A 19,808-nucleotide genomic window follows, 5' to 3' on the forward strand; every position below is an offset into this window, starting at 1 on the left:
GTCCTCGGACTCAAACCTATGGGGAAACCAACTACTTTAAGAAAAACTATAAGTTTTGGACAGAACCAAGGTCTTGCATAGTCCTTGGACTCAAACCTATGGGGAAACCAACTACTTTAAGAAACTATAAGTTTTGGACAAAACCAATGTCTTGCATGGTCCTCGGACTCAAACCTATGAGGAAACCAACTACTTTAAGAAAAACTATAAGTTTTAGACAAAACCAAGGTCTTGTATGGTCCTCGGACTCAAACCTATGGGGAAACCAACTACTTTAAGAAACTATAAGTTTTGGACAGAACCAAGGTCTTGCATGGTCCTCGGACTCAAACCTATGGGGAAACCAACTACTTTAAGAAAAACTATAAGTTTTGGACAGAACCAAGGTCTTGCATGGTCCTCAGACTCAAACCTATGGGGAAACCAACTACTTTAAGAAACTATAAGTTTTGGACAAAATCAAGGTCTTGCATGGTCCTCGGACTCAAACCTATGGGGAAACTAACTACTTTAAGAAAAACTATAAGTTTTGGACAAAACCAAGATTTTGCATGGTCCTCAGACTCAAACCTATGGGGAAACTAGATACTCCAAGAAAATCTAAGTACCAGACACGGCCCAACAACACACACGGCACCTCGGATGATGCCTTTGGTCCCCTAGAAGTATGTTTAGATACAAATTCAACGCCCCATGGGCGCGGGTAAGTTAGAACTCTGGGATGTGATCCCAAGTATATCATATGCACAACTATTCATACATGTTAAGATAACTAGTTCAAAAACCATTAGATTCGTAACAATAGTAAATATCGGCAAGGACAACGAACATGTAATTTAAAGGATAAAGGAAGAAAAGAATTTCATACATTTGGTCAAAGAGTTTAATTACAAGCAAACTCTAAAGTCCTCAAAACAAAAGGGAAACTAAGTAACAGTTAAACTAGAAACAAATACAAAAGTTGGCCAGGGCTTCTACTTCTTCAATTTCGTTTTGGCCACATCCTGGGAAGGCTAAGCAGGATTAGCCTCGAGGCCTTGGGAGACATCCCCTTCCTAGGAAGGCTGAGCAGGATTAGCCTTGGTGCCCTTGGGGACATCAGCAAGGGGAATGGCCTGAAGGGGCTGAACAAAGATAGCCGACTCCTCAGCACTAGAGATCTAAGCACTGACTGTAGACTTGGCAGCCTCTTGAGACATCTCAGGATTCAGACCTCCAGGTGCTTCTGTGGCCTCATCAGGCTCTCTTCCCTCAGTCGACTTGCTAGGAATGACAATGATCTAAGCAGCTTCTGACTGAGTAGCCTCAGCCTCCTATGGAACGCTAATAGTCTCGAAGCTAGTGGAGGCGATCTCACGGATGGCTGGAGGATAAAATATGCTCTCCGCCTTCCACAAGTCGGACGAAGCCTCCACCCCAACTCGTTTGAGGGCCTCGTCCCAAACCTGGGAGCAGTATAGCCTGCATACACCAGGGATTTGAGTTTTAAGGAGGGCCTGGGTTTCAGCCACCCCCGCATCATAAGCCTTCTCCTCAGCCTTGTCCTTGATAGTTTTGGCCTCGGTTTTGGCAAACTCAGCCTCTGTCTTGGCCCTTACGGCTTTGTCCCTAGCAAATTCTGCTACACCCTTAGCATTGTCTGCCTCGATCAGTTTCTTCTTTAAATCACTGATCTGCTCCTTGACAGCAAGTAGGCGCCTCATCTGTTCCTCGGCCTGTTTTTGTGCACCAGTCAAACCTGCCTCAGCACTATCCCTGACTCTGGTTGCCTCCTTTAAGTCCTCCTTGGCCTTCGAGAGGTCAGACTCAGAATTTTTGAGGGTTCACACAACATCTATACGTTTATTGTACTCAAGCTCTGCGGTCTTACTCTGCCCCTTAACTTCTTCCTCCATCTTATAGGTAGCCTGGATAGCCTGCCAATTGAGACAAATATATTATGAACGAGAATCTAGGAGCAAGAATCAATGGAGTTATAGGTTTTAGGAGCCTTACCATACCCATGTACCTCCTCACGCTGAGGGCAACCTCCTGCATCCTCATATTCTTCAACTCTCCCATATCAGTGGGAAGCAGCAGGGCCCTCTTTAGCGCGTCGGCCACATAACCGCCTTCGCCGTCTCCAAGGTTTCTCATGGATGCGTCTTCCAGCAATGGCTCCCCGTGGAGTATTGGGGCGGGAAGCCAAGCACTCGGCGCGGATTGGGCATCAATCCCTTTCCCCTAGCCTTGATGCTCAATCTTTAACTGTTTTTGAGCTCGCGGGGCTTCGCCCCCCTCCCGAGAGGATTGGGATTTCCCCCCATCCATTGGTTCCTTACCTTTGGGACTCCTTTTTCTCTTTGGGTCGGTGGGCTCAAGCCGAGGAGGCAGAGCTGATTGAGGAGGAGCAGGAAGTTTGGGGTGGGGAGATTGTGGCTGCGACTTGGAAGAGGAAGACCTAGTCTGGACAGGCTGGGGCTGGGGTGGGGGAGTTGGAACACTGGATTGCGGCTTTCCCTATACACCCTTCCCCGGCTGACCCTCAATGAGGTCGAATAAGCTGGTCGGAGGCTTTCTCTTAAAACCCATCTCGGCTTGAGAGGATGTTCCCACCGACAACAGTTCCGCTTCGGATAAGTCAGGGTCACCCAGATCATCGGAGGGATCCTCGGATGGGTCAGCTTGGTCAAATACTCCAAATCCCTCTTCAGACAGACCCAAATCACCTTTGTCCTCCATTGCTTGGTGAGACGAGGTAGAGCCCGCCAACGGGATACCCTCCAAGACAAGAGATCCTTCAGAGATCGAAAACCCGTGCTCGACTACAGTGATTTTCTGAAGTTGAGGATCGTTAGCTCTAATCACGTGCTTTAGGACGGCAAACGACTTCTAGATGGGATCGTACCCTAGGATTTTGTGAGCGGCTCTAACTTGACCATCATCATCGTTTACAAAAACCACTGCCTGGAGAATAGTCTCCAAATCCACTCAGTTGACCAGATGAAAGTGTCGGTGAAAGGCGTGTGGATCTGCAAAAAAGAGGCATATTCATAGTTAGTAATCGAACCACACAAAATTAAGATGGCGCAAGAGATGGACCCCCTCCTACTCTCTACACCCCACCTGGTTCTCCCTCCACAATTGGGCAAGGAAGGCCATCGTGCCATTCTCCAGATACAGTAAGAAAGTCCTTATTCAATCCTTTGTTGGACTCAAGGAGGCACTGGATTAGCCGAACCCTGTCATCTCTCGTATTCATGTAGTAGGATTTGCCCCTCAAATTTTGGAGATTGTAGCATCAATTTACGTCATGATGGGTTAGTCTTAACTCCATTTTTTCGTTTAAGGCATCCACACAACCCAGAATCCTAAACATATTAGCAGTGCACTGGGTGGGAGCTAATCGGAAATGCCTAAGGTAACTCCTCATTACCGGCCCCATGGGGATTCTCATACCCCCCTCTATGAAGGTGAGAAGGGGAATTACCACCTCGCCCGTCCTTCTCTTAAGATGCCACTTCCCCTCCTTACAGTACCTTAAACTTATGTTGGAGGGTATCCTATAGTCGGCAATGAACTTTTCCATCGCCTTTTCGGTCTCAACCAACTTTTTCAATTTAACTATCTCTAGGAACTACTAAATAGACTCAGAGGGTGACGAGAGAAGGAGAGGAACAAGAGAAAAATGAACCCAGAAGAGAAAAAACACGAGTTAGTGAGAGTAGAAAACTTACAGAAAGGAGGAAAAGTTCCTTGAACAGGCTTTTTATGCTGGAGATAGACTTAAATTTGGATGAAAGTTTGACTAAACCCAGGATATGTGCACTAGAACTCTTAAGTGCGAAAGTGAAGAGACAAATCAGTTCTAGAAATTATTTATACCTCCCATCGAAAGTAACTACACGAATTTTCCCGCCCATAAAGGTAAGGAAATCTCCACCGTTAGATTACCATCGCGCCGTTGAACGTGGGAAGCACAGACTCACCCGCATTTAACGGAGACACGTTTCACCTTCCAAGGCTCCAAGAATGTGTCTTGGGCAAATGAAGAGTCTCTGAAACTGATAGATGACAAGGATTGACAAGCTATGACAGAGGCTTAATGTCATCAAAACCCTCCTCTCTGTTCGAGGATCTGGACAGTAGGATTTTGAGGGGCTATTGTGGGGCCAGAGAATTTGTGGTTCCGGCCCACTTTCCATTAGGGCCCAAGGCTCGCGCCAAGGAGAGTAGTTGCCAAGTACAAGCAGTGAAAGTCCAAATGGCCTAGAGGTGCAACCGAGGATGACCCTGTCCTTGGCATCCCAAGGCCTAAAAGGGAAGAACGACACGTCATCAAAGGCAACTTCCAAAGTGCTCCCAGAAGAAAAGGCGAGTAGAATGGGACTCGCACGGGGGTACAGTGTGGGAGTGGTTCAAGGAAAAGACGTCACCTCCGCATTAAATGCGCCAACAAACGTCCTAGCCACATTGATGGGAAAAGACCCCTGAATAGTGTGGCTTCAGTTATTGCAACTAACAGAAAGTGAAGGGAGGTAGCTGATGGGACAGGCACTCGAGTAGTTGCTTGCCTGATTGACAGATAGTAGGTCAGGATCAACTGAGAATGACTATATAATGTAAGGATTCATGCGCCAAAAGAAGGGGCTGAAACAATGGTACCCAAAAAGTGAAAGGAATAATAAGAACATTAAGCTCAATGGACAAGGTCCACGGACAAACTTAGTTCACCTCTGAGCGTCCACCATGAACACCATGACTAACCACTGTCCGGTAACCAAGGCCTAGCCTTTCAGCCCACTCTCTACAAATTTATTGTTTGGGCCTTTAACGTTCGAGCCTAATAAATCAATTTGAGGTCGTTACAAATTGAGTTCTTACAGGCCTTAAAGTTGTAATATTAATCTAAAATTTGTAATATCAAAACTAGAAATATCTTTAAGGGAAGTTATGAAAAAATTTAAAATTAATATTTAATAACTTATTTAATTGAATAATAATTCATCTTTGACCATTCATGTTTTATTGACAAGGCAATAAAAGTAACAAATTAGTTAATAAATATTTAGTTAATATGCCTAGTTCACTATAGTGATAGACTATCAAGTTACATGAAATATAAGTAATTCCTTAATTAATTCACAAAATTTGAAGAAACTTTAGTCTTGCTTAATTAATTGTAGCATTATAATTAAGTGACTCTATAATTGTAAATTGATTAGTCATATTACATGTATATGTGTCCTAAAAAAAAAAATTACACATATAATAATAATAGAAAATGAATTTATAATCCCAAACAAAAATGGCTTAGTTACTAGTTATACTCGTACAACTTAAAATAGAGGGAAATTTAAAAAGAAAAAGTAGTACTAAAATACCAATACAAAAAAACAAATTATGAGATGTTGGGGCCAAAAAAAAAAACTATATAATAAAATATTTGAGAGGAAAACCAAAGAACCAACCCTCTTCTCAAATAAAATAAATAAATAAATAAAGCAGCCCTTTTTATTTCTTAAAACGTAAGAACGGAAATTTGAATTTTTTTTTTTCTAATCAGAACAGAAATTTGAATTATTTTCATTACTTACCAAAAGAAATTTTAAATGCTTCTTCCATCAATTGGTATTTTGAAATCACAAAGAAAAAACGGTGAAAAAAAAGAACATTGATATTTAGAAAGAAAAATCAGTCATTTAAAAAAAAAAAAATTAATTCATCTATATCAAAGGAACTCGCACGTGCAACCGTGCCAAGAGGCAACGGCTAGAAATTATAAAACGGCTAGTCTTTTCAATTTCTCTCTCTCACTTTCCCCTCACCTTTCTACACTTTGCTTCACTTTCTCTCTCAAAAAATTCTCTCACTTTCTCACACATTCCCAGAAAACCCATCTTCAAAAGCAGAAAATTTTCCCCTCAAGAAAGTGGTTTTCCTTACCACAAGAACATACAGATTCATTTCCCATCTCTCAAATCTTCACTATTCAATTCAAGAAACGGGTTCAAAGATTCTCCTCAGAAAATCTGATCCCTCTCTCTCTCTCTCTCTCTCTCTCTTCCTGAATGCTCTAAGTTATCCGTAAAGAGAAAGTGGTCCTCCAACAACTGAAAAAGACAATTTTCTTGGAAATTCAAGAAAAGGGTTTGACGATTTTTCTCGGGAAAGTGACTGCCAGGTTTGAAATTTAAGAAAAGGCAATGTGGAACAACAAGAAGATTTTTCCGGCGAGGGGTTTTTCTACGCCGCCGCTGGCACGGAAGCCGAGGCCAGCGATGCCTATGTCAGAGAGGAAGAGGTCGTCCCCTGCGAATGAAAGTGATCCTTTCCATGTTATACATAAAGTGCCTGCTGGTGATTCTCCCTATGTCAGGGCTAAACATGTTCAGGTCGGAGATTTTTTTGTGCTTTCATATGGTTTAGACTAATGGGTTTTTTAATGGGTTCTTATTTCTTTGAATTGAATTTCACTCTTTGGATTTTCTTTGGTCTCTTGCTTTTTTGAATTTCCTGGTTCTTGAATGTTATTAATTTTTATTAACTAGATTTTTCAATTTTTGTAAAATTTTGAATGCCTTTGTTGGTAGTTTTAGCTGTACCCCGTTGTTGTTGTTGTTTTTTATTTTTTTTGTTTTTGGTCTAATTGGCGTGGAATATCCTTTCAGATGTACGGACTTGAATTAATTTTCATGTTCCTGTTGTTTTAAAAGATTTTTCATTTATTTTCTTTGTTTCTTATCTGAAATTTGTGGCATATGAAGTTTATTGATTAGATTAATATGATCTTTCATGTATAACTACTTAAAAAAAAAAAAAAAAATTTGTCCTTTGTAGCTCAAACTGATTCCTTCTGTTTACAAAGAAACTTTATTTGGATCTTGTTATGGAAGTTTATCTTAAAAATGTTGTGAGAAAAGAGAAGTAGTAGTCAACGAAACATTTATCAAAAAATTTTAAGAATGGGCAAAGAAAATCTTTCTGAAGTGTGCCGATCGTATATAATTTAGAGATCAGACCTTTCTCCCATCAAAATGTAATTATTTTCTTGTTTGAAGATTACCCATCTGGAATTGTTGTTATTTTCCATTCTGTATTGGTATATATGTTATTAAATGTTTGTTTTCCAACTACAGTTGATAGACAAGGATCCAAGTAAGGCAATTTCCCTGTTCTGGTCTGCCATAAATGCTGGGGACCGGGTTGATAGTGCCTTGAAAGACATGGCAATTGTGATGAAACAACTGGATCGATCTGATGAGGCAATTGAGGCTATCAAATCTTTTCGTCATCTCTGCTCTTATGATTCTCAGGAATCTCTTGACAATGTGTTAGTTGAACTCTACAAGGTAAAACTAAAACCACTTTTATCCAATAAATAGTTACCTATATTTTACTTGCCATTCTTTGTAATTTTCCATTTTAGCTAGTTACATATATTTCATTACCTTAGAAAGCTTAGTTGGGTGAAATGCTTGTATCAGCTATAAAGGTTTAGGGATAAGAAGATACTAGATCTTGTTGCAGTAGAGATGGGAACTTTGATATAAAGGTCTTATTTCATTTAGTTTACTCCTAACAAGACCTTGCTGAAATATATAGTCCAAAAAAATGTTTTACTCTTAATAACATGTGTAAGTTTTAGCATATAGTAAAATGTTAAGAGTGACAGAGGCAAGACCAGCCTATGTTGATGTATGCATATTACCATGTTTGATGTGGCATCTGAAAGAATTTTAATTTGTTGGTAAGCTGTTCCTTGCCTTTGATATCTGGAAATGGTAAGAATTTACATTATTGGTGCCATACATACATGCACAACGTCAAGTCTTTTGTGTGTGTGTGTGTCTGTACTTCTAGTGAAGACTTCATTAACTAGTGGCTCTTCAATTTCCAAAATAGCTATGTTATTCAGATATTAGAGTAGGAATCAAATTATGGTATTATGCAAGCATTTGAGAATGCATAAAGTCAAGTCTGATGTTTGCTTCAATGAGTGATTTCTTAAGAAACAATATAGTTGCAGGTGATTCTTTAGTAAAAAAGAGAACATCAGGAAATTTAATTTAGTATGCATCAAATTACTTTTGTATATGGATAACAAGATTCCAGGAGTTTTTGTGTAAGTTTTATGTTCAAGAATTTTGGTTACATATTTTGGTATGAAGACAAATCAACTAGTTGCTATGAGGCTGTTTCTGTCATGTATTGTTCTTTTGTTGAACAATTATAAATAACATGCATGTAAGCATTTCTTATATTTTACAGAGATCTGGAAGGGTTGAAGAAGAGATTGAAATGCTTCAGCTCAAACTGAAGCATATTGAAGAAGGTACAGCTTTTAGTGGAAGGAGGGCAAAGACAGCTAGGTCTCAAGGGAAGAAGGTTCAAATCACTGTCGAACAGGAAATTTCAAGGTGGATGTTGCATATTTTATTTTTCTTCTTTCATACTTGTTATATATTCCAAGGCACTTGCATGATTTTGGTACTCTTATCAACGCAGAATACTTGGGAACTTGGCCTGGGCTTACTTGCAGCAAAAAAATTATAGTTCTGCCGAAGAACATTACAGGTAAGTTTTTCCCTTCTCTGAATTATAAACCTACATGTAGAACAATATATTTGTCGAAGAAAATATTCCTTTTAATTCGTTGGAATACCTTCTTTTTTTTTTTTCAGAAAAGCTCTCTCTCTGGAGCCAGATAGGAACAAGCAGTGCAATTTGGCTATCTGCTTGTTGCACATGAACAGGATTGCAGAAGCAAAATCTCTGCTTCAGGCTGTAAGAGCTTCATCTGGAAATAGACCAATGGACGAGTCTTATGCCAAGTCCTATGAACGTGCTCTTCAGATGTTGACTGAACTCGCGCCACAAGTGCAAGTATCTTTCACATTGCCCATCAACAGAAACTCAAAAGAAGTTAATAGCTTTGCTGGTGGAGGCCAGTATTCTGGTTCTGCATTCATGGGCTGTAGAATGAAGGAAAATTGGGTTGGTTCAGCCGGAATAGAAGCAACCCCTGCTTGCAAAATTACATACTCTTCCCCTACTCCTAATAGAAAGAATCTGAATGTTCCATTTACACAGCCGAGAAGATGTTCATGGGGATTTAGTAATGGACAGCAGAGAAGGGAAATCTGGGGAGAAAATTCAGTTCGCAGTGCAAGTCGCAAACTGTCATTTGAGCCATATACAACCACTGAAAATGTACAAGCACAGGCAATTCAAGACGTTAATGGAGACTTACTAGCTTCACCTTCCCCTGTTAATGGAGACTGGAGAAGGTCATGCAGAGATCTGGCCAAATTGAAAGATGAATCAGTGATAAATTTTACATCACAACCCTGCATAATGAGTGTAGACCAGAGGAGGTTCGATAGTTATGCCCAAATTAAAGATGAAACAGCTACAGAGTATGATTCACAGCGTGTTGTTAATCCAAGCTGGAGAAGGGATTTTTGTGAGGATCGTGAGACAAAGAAATTTGCATTGGGAGATAGTAATTTAAGTCTTCAAGTGGCTGTAGAACCACCAATGGTTGTTGATCACGTAAGAACATTAGAACCTTCCATTTATGGAGAGAAGGATCAGAGTTGTGGAACTTCTGTTTCAGGCTGCGAGAAAACAATGACTACTTGTGGAGAAGAATGTTTCAGAAAGAGTAGCCTTGGTATATCAGATGATCTCCATCAACCTACCACAGAAAATCCAAAGTCAGATCATGATAATTGTAAGAAAAGCTGGGCAGATATGGTTGAGGAAGAAGAACAAGAATTATTAAGTGGAATAAATTTAATGGAGTATAATGATGGCTGGAATAGTGAAGATGAATTCAATGATGAAAATCTGCATTCCAACTTAATTGGTCAAAGTCCTTATCCACAGAGCCAGATTAAAAGTTTAAGCTGCAAGTTTGAATCATTTGATCTTAAAGATGAATCATCTGGGGTTTCTGTTTCATCAAGGAATCTAGCAGCAAGGCGCTCTTTGTGTTTTGATCAGCAGCAGAAGCCAGAATCAAAAGATTATTTCTGTTCATCACCATTGCCAAAGAAGGCTTTGAACTTTGAAGGCTGTATGTCTGTGCAGGCAAATGGAAGGGATTCTATATCTAGGGGAAACAAAAAAATGATAAGGAGAAACAGGCTACAGGTTTTCCAGGACATAACTCCTCTTCCAGAAAGTCCATGAAGCTCGCAGAAATAAGAACCAGTTTTAGAGAGAGTGGATCTCCATATAGAAATTGCTGTGTTTTGAAAATTTTACTTTGATGTTGGAGTTAAAAATAGGGTCTCTGTGATTCCTTATTCCTTTTTTCCTGCTCATTGTGTTTGTGTTGCCTTCAAGCTTTGTATATCTGCTACAGTCTATACATACATCTGTTTACTGTGAAGAGTTTTCCAATTGATGTATATAGCTCTGTTCGACGTGTGTGTCTTCATTAAGCTTCATATATTTGCTACATGTTCATCTTTGTATATCTGCTATTGTCTATACATACATCTGTTTACTGTAAAGAGTTTTCCAATTGATGTATATAGCCCTGTTTGATGTATCTGTCTTCATTAAGCTTCATATATTTGCAACATTTTCATCTTTTCAATGTAAAGTTTCTAATTGAAGTTTACAGATATTTTCACTATTTGGACACTCGTTTTGGCTTAAGGCTTGTACTTGCAATTAGGCACCAACTTTTGGAACTCTCGCATGTGCTTGAACTCTCATGAACTATTTTCATCACCATTGATTGTAGTATTACAATTAAACATGTAGCAGATAAGATTTTTCTATTTTCCAAAAAGAAATTGATTCAAGAACTAAATTTTGATCTAGAGTTGCAAGGAGGGTGATAACTAGACTGGAGGGCTAAAAAAGAAGGAATTGGTAGAGGAGAAGGGAAGAGGGTTGTTTAGGGAGAACGAACACAGACACTGTTCTGTTAAAAAAAAAAAATCACAGGTTGAAATAGCTACACCCACCAAGAATGATCTACAGCTCAGAGCCAGTTGAACATGAGAATTTATCACAGGTTGAATTTACAGGTTGAATTTAAGATTTCATCCCATGAAGGTCCATTAAAGTTTGTCTAAAACCCGCACAAAGGAGAAAGAAGTGCATGTGCCTAAAACAACGCCTGTTGATCCCAGAATTTAAGGCTCTTTTTCTCATGGATTTTGAAATTTCCTTCATAAACTAATATATTAAGCTTAGAAGCACACAGAAACACTAAAGCAAGACACTAAAAATCAGTGGAAGTTTTGTGCAGCAGGTGAAAAGAGTTCATGAGCATTTCCAGCTTTTTGCACTCAAATTCTCATTTTTGCATTGTGATTCTAAAGCTCTGAATGCCTATGCAGGTTTTGAAGCCAAACTGATTTCAAACTTAGAGTCATGGTTTCTGTTTTCGGCAAAAATTGTGAGTTGAAAGTCATGGTTTCAACGTGGTACCTAAGTTGAAACTAAGTCAGATCAGCCTTGCTGCCTAAGCCTAAAATTATGAGTTGAAGACGCAGTTTCAAGTTCAAAATTTGTGGTTTTAAAATTACCATAATTTCTTAAATGACTTTGAAAGTGTCAAATTTGTAAAAGTAAAAGAATCGTTTAGTCAAAAGGCTGCTAACCTTAAAGATAACTTAGATACTTAAACCTCCGTTTTATATTCTCAGCTATTTCATATGAGTTATTACTTCTTGTTCTACCAAAGGATACATTTGTGTTGTTTCACAGAGGCTGAGGATGAGTGGAAATTAGTCTCCTCTCGTATACCCCCGTAGTTTTAATCACCTAACTGGTTTGTGGCAGGGGGGAGGGGGTGCTGCTTTGATGATTTCTGTAATTTTCTTTGATGTAGAGAGTTATTGAAAAGGCTTTATGTGATTGAACTCTTAGGTCATATTGGCCTCAAATAATTTTTAATAGAAAACATTAGTTTCAATTTGATCCAAAGTATGGGAGGTTTGATTTTGTGTTTTGAATGTCAGGAAATAAACTTAAATTGGGATATGACCTATTTTGATTTGTTATAATGCCAGAATACAAATGAGAATTAGTTTTCCAAGCAATTGAACATTTTCCCTTATATATTAATTACTTGTTAAAAAATAACGAAAAGTGGTGGGTAATTGGAAGGTTGAGAGCCTTTTAAGTACAGGGAGGTTTGGTTTTGTCTTCTGAATGATAGGAAAGTAAACAAAAACACTCGGATCAATGGCCTACATTACTCTGTTAATGCCAGAATGTGGAGGAGAGTCAGTTAACCCTGTAATTGAACATTTTCTTTTAGCATAGTAGCCTAAATCCAGGCAAAAATGCACAACCTCGCTAGTGAATTTGGAATAAGTCTAAGAGGAGGAGCCTTAGTGGTTATGCATGATGAAGAATGGGGAACTATAGATGGAATATGTGAGCAGTTTTTCGGTTTTATAGAAAAATTACATAATCCTATATCGTACATATCCACACAATGTGTTATTCTATACTCTTATTTCTTTCTTTCTTTTTGATGACGTGTATCCTCACCAAGGCAAGGTCCATTGAATCCACCCCTAGGAACTGGGGAGTAAATCACAAATACATGACCCCCCCACCATATCTGTGTATTATGTAGAATTGATATTTAGATAGGATTGATATCAATTAAATAATATGAATTGTGCTAAACTTAGTACAACTTGTTGGTATTATGGGTTCAACAAGAATGAAAATCATGAGGATCAACACAGGCAACCAAAAGAAACAGCTAGAGAAATATCTGACCAATTAGCTCTGGTCATGAATCGAGGAAAACATGTACATGGCATTACCAGCCACGAGATTAAGAAAAAAAACCTACCATGCAACTTTTCAACTTTTGAGTATCAAAAACCATGTAAATTTCTTGCAACGGCTTTTACTGCGCATGCTGTGAGAGGCTAGACGCATAGACCCAGCTTAAAATACCTTCTCCACAAACCGCACTGATAAAAAACTATCCAGAAACATTTCTGTACACGTTTATTCTTTCAATAACGACGATGCGCAAGAAAAGAGGTTTTACATTGCAAAACAGAAAACCAACACATCAATATAAGATAAAATTGAGTCTTCTTTTACATGCAAACCAAACTGATCAAAAGTTCACTCCTACTTAAGCACAACTGCACAAGTATGGAACTTCCAATTACATGTTAGAATCATTATAGAAAGTAGTATAGTTTCAGATACATGGGTACTATCTAAAAAAATAGTTTCACTCATTTTTCTTGTTTGAATTTGAATGACTTAATAAACCAAAAAATCACACCAATAATTAACCATCCATGTACTAGTAGGGTTACAGGGGCGCTATTCCTCATCACCTTTGACAACTGAAATTTATAACATGTGCCACAGACATTCATTTAAGGAGGATTTCCAATAAAGAGTAATTTGTTTGGAACATGATGGAACAGCACCAAAACCTCTCACCATGTATTGCTGTTTACATGTTACCATTATGTTTACAAGTCAAAACAACATATGAAGCCGTGCCAAATTCTTTCCTACTCTATGCGTATGGGGCCCTTTGATAACACTTTGACTTACAGGAGACTTATCGCTGATATTAGAAATTGCTCACTTGCATGTTTGTCATCATGAGGCCTTTCTAGAAAGGTTCTTCAAGCCGCAACCAACACACTTAAGTATAACTGTCTCTGTGGATGGATCTGGCTTAATAACAAATTTAACACCAAGAAAATCTCTGATATGTCTGAGTGTTTCTATTCCATATGGTGAGAGCTTTCCTACTCGAACCTTTGAAACATCTTGTGGACATAGTGCACAAAGAATGAATAACAAACCCTACAAAGCAATCATAAAAGTATAGACAATTAGAGGAGGGTAAACTGCAATAATAGCAAAATGGAACCTATCTTTAACGGAATGCCTTTTTTTTTTTTCTTCTCAAATTCAAATGCAAACTGACTCCTTTTGATAAGTAATAAGTTTTATTGATATCAAGAAGGAACACCCTTTTACACAGGGAGTGTACAAGGGGTCAACAAAAATGCAAACTGACTCCTCTTGTACAAAAGCTTTCAGACCCTTAACAATTCTGCTCAGACTTTGGCAATAGAATGCATTTTGAAAGAAACAGTCCATTTGAAAAACATTGATACATTTTGGCTGCTGAGAATTATATTCAGCCTGGTTTTGTAATTAAAATGTCATATAATAATGAAAAAAAAAAATGAAGAATTTAAACTACAAAACAAAAACAAAAACAAATAAGCCATCCATCAAAAAGGGAATTCATTTGTTTTGAAATCACTGTTATTATTATTATTTTTGGATAAGTAAAACCCACATTATTCCAAGATAGGAAACAACATTCAGATGGATCAAATTTTTTTCAAACAAAATAATCAAGATTCTGTTGAGTTTAGGTACTAATAAAAAGTGGGAGCTTTGTGCATTTGGGCACAACCTTTCTGAATAGAATGCATAAGGGAAACCTTCTGTATGACATACAGAATTAGAGCAACTTCTACAGCAATGGTAGAACGATTGTCTTTACCAAAAGACATTTTCACAGGCACTAATGAAAGAGGCTCTAGCTAGGGTTCCTATAGCTCAATTCTGTAAGGAGATTGCAAGGGGGTATTTTAGGGCTCTTACTAAAGCCATTTTTAAGTTTACCATTTTCAATATCTTCAACCATTTAAAGAAGGGATTGAACTGTTACAAGAAAATTGTGATCATCTTACACTTAATAACAGTTTTTGGGTTCTCTTAAGCTATTTCTTCTGGTTCAGCTGGAACAGAAGCAACCCCTTGCAAAAGTACATATTCTTCCCATACTCCTACTAGAAAAAATCTGAACGTTCCACTTACACAACCAAGAAGATGTTCATGGGAATTTAGCAATGGACAGCAGAGAAGGGAAATATGGGGAGAAAATATAGTTTGCAGTGCAAATCGCAAACTTCCAATTGAGCCAACTATAACCACTGAAAATGTGCAAGCACAGGAAATTCAAGATGTTAAAGGAGCCTTAATAGCTTCACCTTCACTGCTTAATGGAGACTGGAAGAGGTCATGCAGAGATATGGCTAGATTGAAAGATGATTCAGTGATAAAATTGGCATCACAACCCTGGATAATGAGTGTAGACCAGAAGAGGTAAGATAGTTACAGTGACAGTATGATTCACAGCATGTTGTTAATCAAAGCTGGAGAAGGGCTTCTTGTGAGGATCATGAAACAAAGAAATTTGCAAAGGGATAGTAATTAAGTCTTAAAGTTCTGTAGAACCACAAACGGTTGTTGATCATGTGAGATCTTTAGAACCTTCCATTGATGGAGAGAGGGATCAGAGTTCTGGAATTACTGGTTCACGCCGCGATAAAAAATTGACTACATGTGAAGAAGAATGTTTCAGAAAGAATAGCCCTGGTGTATCAAATGGTCTCCATCAACCCACCACAGAAAATCATATGGTTGCAGAAGAAGAACAAGAATTATTAAGTGGAAGAAATTTAATGGAGTATTATGATGGTTGGAATAGTGAAGATGGATTGAATGACGAAAATCTGAAGTCCAACTGAATTTGTCAAAGTCATTATCCAGAGAGCCAGATTATAAGTTTAAGCAGCAAGTTTGAATCAGTTGATCTTAAAGATGGACATTCTACAACTAGGTTTGCTATTTCACCAAGGAATCTAACAGCACGGAGTTCTTTGTGTTTTGATCAGCACAGAAGCCACAATCAACAGATTGTTTCTGTTCAACACCATTGCCAAAGAAGGCTTTGAACTTTGAAGGCTGTACGTCTGTGCTGGCAAATGGAAGGGATTCTACATCTAGGGAAAACAGAAAACTGATGAGGAAAAACAGGTTACAAGTTATCCAGGACATAACTCCTCAACCAGAAAGTCCATGAAGATTGCTTAAATAAGAGCCATTTTTAGAGAGAGAATGGATGTCCATATAGAAATTCTGTATTCTGAAACTTTACTTTGATATTGGAGTTAAATGGACTTTTTGAGGGTCTTAGTGATTGTTTCTCTTTTTTCCTTTTTCCCTGCTCATTGTGTCTTGGTCGCCTTTAAGCTTTGTACATCTGCTATAGCCTATACATACATCTGTTCACTGTTAAGTGTAAAGAGTTTTCTAATTGAAGTACATAGCTCTGTTTGATGTGTTCTCTTCATTGTTTCCAGCTGTTTGAGTTATTGTTGCATCAAGCTTCATATATTTGCTATACATTGATCTGTACAATGTAAAGTTTCTAATTGAAGTTTACAGATATTTTCCACTATTTGGACACTCCTATTGGCTTGAGGCTTGCACTTGCAATTAGGCACCAACGTCTGGAATTCTCACATGTGCTTGAATTATGAAAGTGGATGTTTTCATCACCATTGATTGTAGTATTACATTGAATTATTCATGTAGCCAGCTAATGTTCTTTTGTTTACTGAAAAGAAAGTGATTTAAGGGCTAACTTTTGATCTAGAGTTGTGAGGAGGGTGATGACTAGACTAGAGATGGGTGTCATTAAGAATCTTTACTAGCTACATGGATAAGGCTCAGGACCTCCCCCTACCTTAGGCAATGTAAGACTAAGTCAAGATTTGGTTATCCTTCACCTCAATTGTGATTAGTCCTTTTGAGGTATAGCATAGATGTGACTAGCACTTTTCCTTAGGTCGTTACATATTGTATCAAAGTGGAACCCTGTGCCACAAAATGATGGGTGGGACTCATCACACACACACTTGGACAATATCCAAAACAGATCTGGGATGTCACAACTTTTCTCTAAAAAAAATTTCAAGTCTCAAGCTTTATTGGAAATTTGGAACTTCATGATTTTATGGCTGAGTGCAGCTCTATATATTAAGGAACTTCTTGTTCATTTTGACAGTGGTTTGGAATAGTCATAACCACCAAGAATGATCTATAACTTACAGCCACTTGAAATTAAGAATTCATCCCAGATTGAAATTGCAGGTTGAATCTAAGATTATCCCATGAAGGTCTATTAAAGTTTGTCTTAAATCCACACAAAGAAGAAAAAGAAGCTCGTGTGCCTAAAGCAATGCCTGTTTATCCCATAATTTGATTCTCTTTTTCTCATGGATTTTGACATTTCCTTCATAAACTAAAATATTAAGCTTACAAGCACACACAAACAAAGCAAGCCACCCAAAATTAATGGAATTTTGTTCAGCAGGTGAAAGAGTTTATGAGCATTTGCAGCTTTTTGCTAACAAATTCTCATTTTTGCATTGTGATTCTAAAGCTCTGAATGCCTATACAGGTTTTGAAGCCAAGCTGATTTCAAAATGAAGAGTCATGGTTTCTGTTTTCGGCAGAAATCATGAGTCATGGTTTCAATGTGGCACCTAAGTTAAAACTAAGTCAAATCAGCCTTGCTGCCTAAGCCTAAAATCATGAGTTGAAGACACAATTTCAAAAAGTTAGGCTCAAAAAGAAAGAGAGACTTTAAAATCTACAACGGAATGTTCTTAGTGCAAAACCACTCAAACAGAACTCTCACGAACAAAATCTTCAGCTCCACACCATTAAAAGTGCAATTATTCCTCTCCCAATATATGCCAATGAACTTCAGTTCAAATGGCACCTCCCCAATAAAAATGGGCTGGCGGTTGTGTTCATCAGTTCAAGAGACAAGACTTATTGGGAAAATGTGCAAATTACCAGAAAAAAAAAATAAAAAATAAAAAATAAATTAAATTAGACAAGACTTATTGGGTGCATGTGCAAATTATATTTTAATGCAAACAATAAGTATCTCATTAAGGCAGTAGCACCATTCATGGTCTCTTATGCCAGCATCCAAAAGAAAGTTATGTGGCACTCTAGTGCCAAAAATATCCCAAAAGAGACATCTTAACCAAATGTTTACCTCAAAAGACAAAACAAAACTCTACTTATACTAGCAAAAACATAAGGGAAAACTTTGTCCAATGAACTAGACACAACTTACTAATACATTAAGATAAAACTAATAAGAAGAATAAAGCGGGTACTTTATTTAGAAGACAAACCTGGTGTGTCGAATCGACCACTCCACCTTGCTCGATCTCCCCTAGTAGAACAGAAGCAATTTGCTCGCCAACCTCCTCTGGAGGCATCAACTCTTTCTTCTCTTCTTCAATTTCACCAGTTTCTTCTGTCCGTCCATAAGAAATAGCAGTATCAGCAGAGATATAGCAACCTTCATTCGTTTCAGCAACCAGTGAAATTCCATAACCTGGTGAGCTGCAAGCAATCAAATTAAATCAAATCATCATTCTCTAAATTTTGAAAGCCAAACTCTGCCTAGGTTGGATCAAGGGATTTGAGGGACACTTGTTATTGTAAGTTGCTTAATGAAGTGAGTTTTAGAGATTTTGTTCAAGCAAAAGCACTTGTCATATTATGGATTACACCTGATCAATATCCACATATTAATAAAGCTCAAATCCCTCCCTAAATCTATCATTTCATAGATTGAAATCCAAATCCTTCAATTTCAATTCCTTTATCCAAACAAACCACTAGGGAATTATAGGCTTGAGAATTTAAACAAGTAATACCATCTAACAATAATTATTTAAAAAAAAAAAAAAAAAAAAAAGATGAAAAAGAAACGTACTTTCCAGCTGCTGGGCCTTTTTTGTGATCAGAAAAGATGTAAACATCTGGGATAAATCGATTAAAGATACCGCGAGCTGAATGTATCATGGAATTGTCAAACTGGAAAGACACCCTGGTTGAATACGCAACTCCTCTAATCCTCTTAACCATTCCCACATCTGTCAAGTTCACTGCCTGTAGTACATATACACCAAATCAAACCAAAACAATAAAAAAAAAACACAAAAATTTAGAAAAACCACGAATACCCAATTGAAAATAAACACCAACCCACCCAAAAAACAATAAAAATCACAAAAATTTAGAAAAAATTAAGAATACCCAATTGAAAATAAACACAAACCCACCAAAAGAAACACATACATTTAAACAATGAACACTCGGAATGGACAAAATAACTTCACCACCACCAAGAGGAGCAGAGCCACGGCTCACTATTCTAAGGTCCAACCCTTCAGAGGGAACCCCAAAACGCTTCAAAAGCTGCAAAGTGGTGGAACGAAAAGTATCCACAGAAGGGTCCTTAGAATCGTTGGTAATTCCTCTAAGCGTTATGGTCAGAGGTTTCTTGGAGAACAAGGCGAGCACAAGCAGAGGCTCCAAGTAATAGGAGATGGAGCGAGTGAGAGCACAATCATGGACAAGATCGTGGGTCCCACCCATTATAGTTCCCGGCTGGTACTTGAGCTTGGTGCCGGTTTCGTTGATGATGAGGGAGCAATCGTCGCAGAGCTTCTCGAGCAATCGGAGGAAGGAGATTTCGTGGGGGTGGAGACCTGGGAGCGTGTGTTCGGCTCGAATGTCTTCGATCAGAAGAGGAGTTGATGAGAGAGTTGCAAGGACTAGCCTTTGTCTCAGGTTCGAGCTTCCCTTCATCTTCTTGTATTGAAGTTTTCCCATTTTGGGTTTTAGCTCTTCTCTCTCTCTTTCTTTGGTTCTGGTTATGGTTCTGGTTCTGCTCTGCTCAGCCGCACAAACAAAGTATAAAACCTAAAACCCTAAACCCCGTTTCGCTCCAAGGTTGGTGACAGTGTATGTTAGCGGAATTGGCTTTGGTGGGTGTGGGTGTGGGTGTGGGCTTTGGATCATTAGAGAGTTTTTAAGGGCTGGACTTGTGTCTGGCTTTCATGACTTTGGTCCTGTGGTTTAGCTTACTTTGGTGTGTTAGGTGTTGATTGGGCTTGGAAAGTATATGG

At 38.4% G+C, this 19,808-nt stretch overlaps 2 protein-coding genes across 2 annotated transcripts; one reads left to right on the forward strand and one right to left on the reverse strand.

Moving 5' to 3' along the window:
• The first annotated feature begins 5,798 nt into the window (after positions 1–5,798).
• Positions 5,799–10,612, forward strand: LOC115988498. Its single transcript, XM_031112072.1, has 5 exons — positions 5,799–6,374; positions 7,119–7,331; positions 8,251–8,399; positions 8,488–8,556; positions 8,664–10,612. The coding sequence occupies exons 1-5, from the start codon at positions 6,186–6,188 to the stop codon at positions 10,174–10,176; spliced, it is 2,133 nt and encodes a 710-aa protein (XP_030967932.1). The 5' UTR covers positions 5,799–6,185; the 3' UTR covers positions 10,177–10,612.
• Positions 10,613–13,090: 2,478 nt separating this feature from the next.
• Positions 13,091–19,695, reverse strand: LOC115992534 (probable RNA 3'-terminal phosphate cyclase-like protein). Its single transcript, XM_031116737.1, has 4 exons — positions 18,976–19,695; positions 18,611–18,786; positions 18,021–18,234; positions 13,091–13,806 (listed from the first exon to the last, which is right to left on the reverse strand). The coding sequence occupies exons 1-4, from the start codon at positions 19,510–19,512 to the stop codon at positions 13,597–13,599; spliced, it is 1,137 nt and encodes a 378-aa protein (XP_030972597.1). The 5' UTR covers positions 19,513–19,695; the 3' UTR covers positions 13,091–13,596.
• Positions 19,696–19,808: the final 113 nt, after the last annotated feature.

The sequence above is a fragment of the Quercus lobata genome, chromosome 5 (genome assembly GCF_001633185.2).
Source record: "Quercus lobata isolate SW786 chromosome 5, ValleyOak3.0 Primary Assembly, whole genome shotgun sequence".
In the NCBI taxonomy this organism is placed as follows: domain Eukaryota; kingdom Viridiplantae; phylum Streptophyta; class Magnoliopsida; order Fagales; family Fagaceae; genus Quercus; species Quercus lobata.